The sequence below is a fragment of the Sinocyclocheilus grahami genome, unplaced genomic scaffold (genome assembly GCF_001515645.1).
Source record: "Sinocyclocheilus grahami isolate Dianchi unplaced genomic scaffold, SAMN03320097.WGS_v1.1 scaffold1099.1, whole genome shotgun sequence".
NCBI lineage: Eukaryota > Metazoa > Chordata > Actinopteri > Cypriniformes > Cyprinidae > Sinocyclocheilus > Sinocyclocheilus grahami.
The window spans coordinates 1219809-1220815 of NW_015506278.1; the positions used below are offsets into that span (position 1 = coordinate 1219809).

At 41.1% G+C, this 1007-nt stretch overlaps 1 protein-coding gene across 1 annotated transcript in view; it reads left to right on the forward strand.

The window, feature by feature from the left end:
- The window catches only part of LOC107566766 (RNA-binding protein 48-like), a 2083-nt gene extending 1124 nt beyond the window's left edge, over positions 1–959 (forward strand). Inside the window, exons 3-4 of the mRNA XM_016252294.1 lie at positions 103–248; positions 346–959. Of these exons, the coding sequence (XP_016107780.1) occupies positions 103–248; positions 346–944 (745 nt within the window). The 3' untranslated portion in view covers positions 945–959. The remainder of the gene's footprint in view (positions 1–102; positions 249–345) is intronic.
- The last annotated feature ends 48 nt before the right edge of the window (positions 960–1007 follow it).

A 1007-nucleotide genomic window follows, 5' to 3' on the forward strand; every position in this document is an offset into this window, starting at 1 on the left:
GATTTTTATTAAGTTATTTTTTAACCTATATGGTCATGAGGGACTCCAAAGGCTCTTTTCTCATGAAATGACATGTGTATGTTACAATGTGGACATTTTCAGGGTAGCTAAACGGCACACTGATGAAAAGAGCTTCTTTGGGGGTCAGCTGCACGTCTGCTATGCCCCCGAGTATGAAGCTGTGGAAGAGACGAGACAAAAGTTACAGGACAGGAGAAGATATGTTAACAGAGCAAGCCAAAATACAGGTATTGTATTTGGTATTGTATAATACAGGTATTGTAATTGTCTCCCAATAGGTTACATCTGTAGAAAATCTATATAACGTGATTTTTTTTTTTTTAGCAAAACAACACGATCGGCAATTAGAAGAAAGCACAGAGTCATCAAGCACGGACACACAAACAGCTGCAGCACCTGAGATCCAGAAAGGCTCTGAAAAGGCCAGAATGGAGAATGGGAACTCTGACGACATGGGCTTTCCTGTGCTGCCATTGCCACCAGCAGAGGATGTTTCTTATAGACTTCACGGTTTTGCACAGCCATTACAGTTGCAGTGGACCACTGATACAACATTACCTAGAGAGGATAAGATGGGCTCTCTACATAATGCCATCCCTCCCGTCACAGAAACTTCAAAGCAGTGTGCATCCTCTGCATCTTATAAAAAAGAGAGAGATTTGATTGAAAGGCAGAAGAACCTGTCACCATCTGTTAGATTTATGCCAAGGACTACACATTTAGAAAGTAGAAAAAGAAAGTTGGAGGGACAAGCGTTCTTTTTGAATGAAGCAGCTGAAACGGAGACTCTGATTGGTCCTAAATTACCAGAGCGGCCCAAGGTAGACATGGAGGATCATTCATTAAATGTAACCGCCAATTTGATCCGTCAAACAATGAGCAAGGTTAGTTTGTCTCTCATTCCTGCTGTAAATATTATGTAATTTACATAAGTACATTGTTATTCTGCCCTGGCAATGGTGTTCTGAACCATGCGTTGACAGATA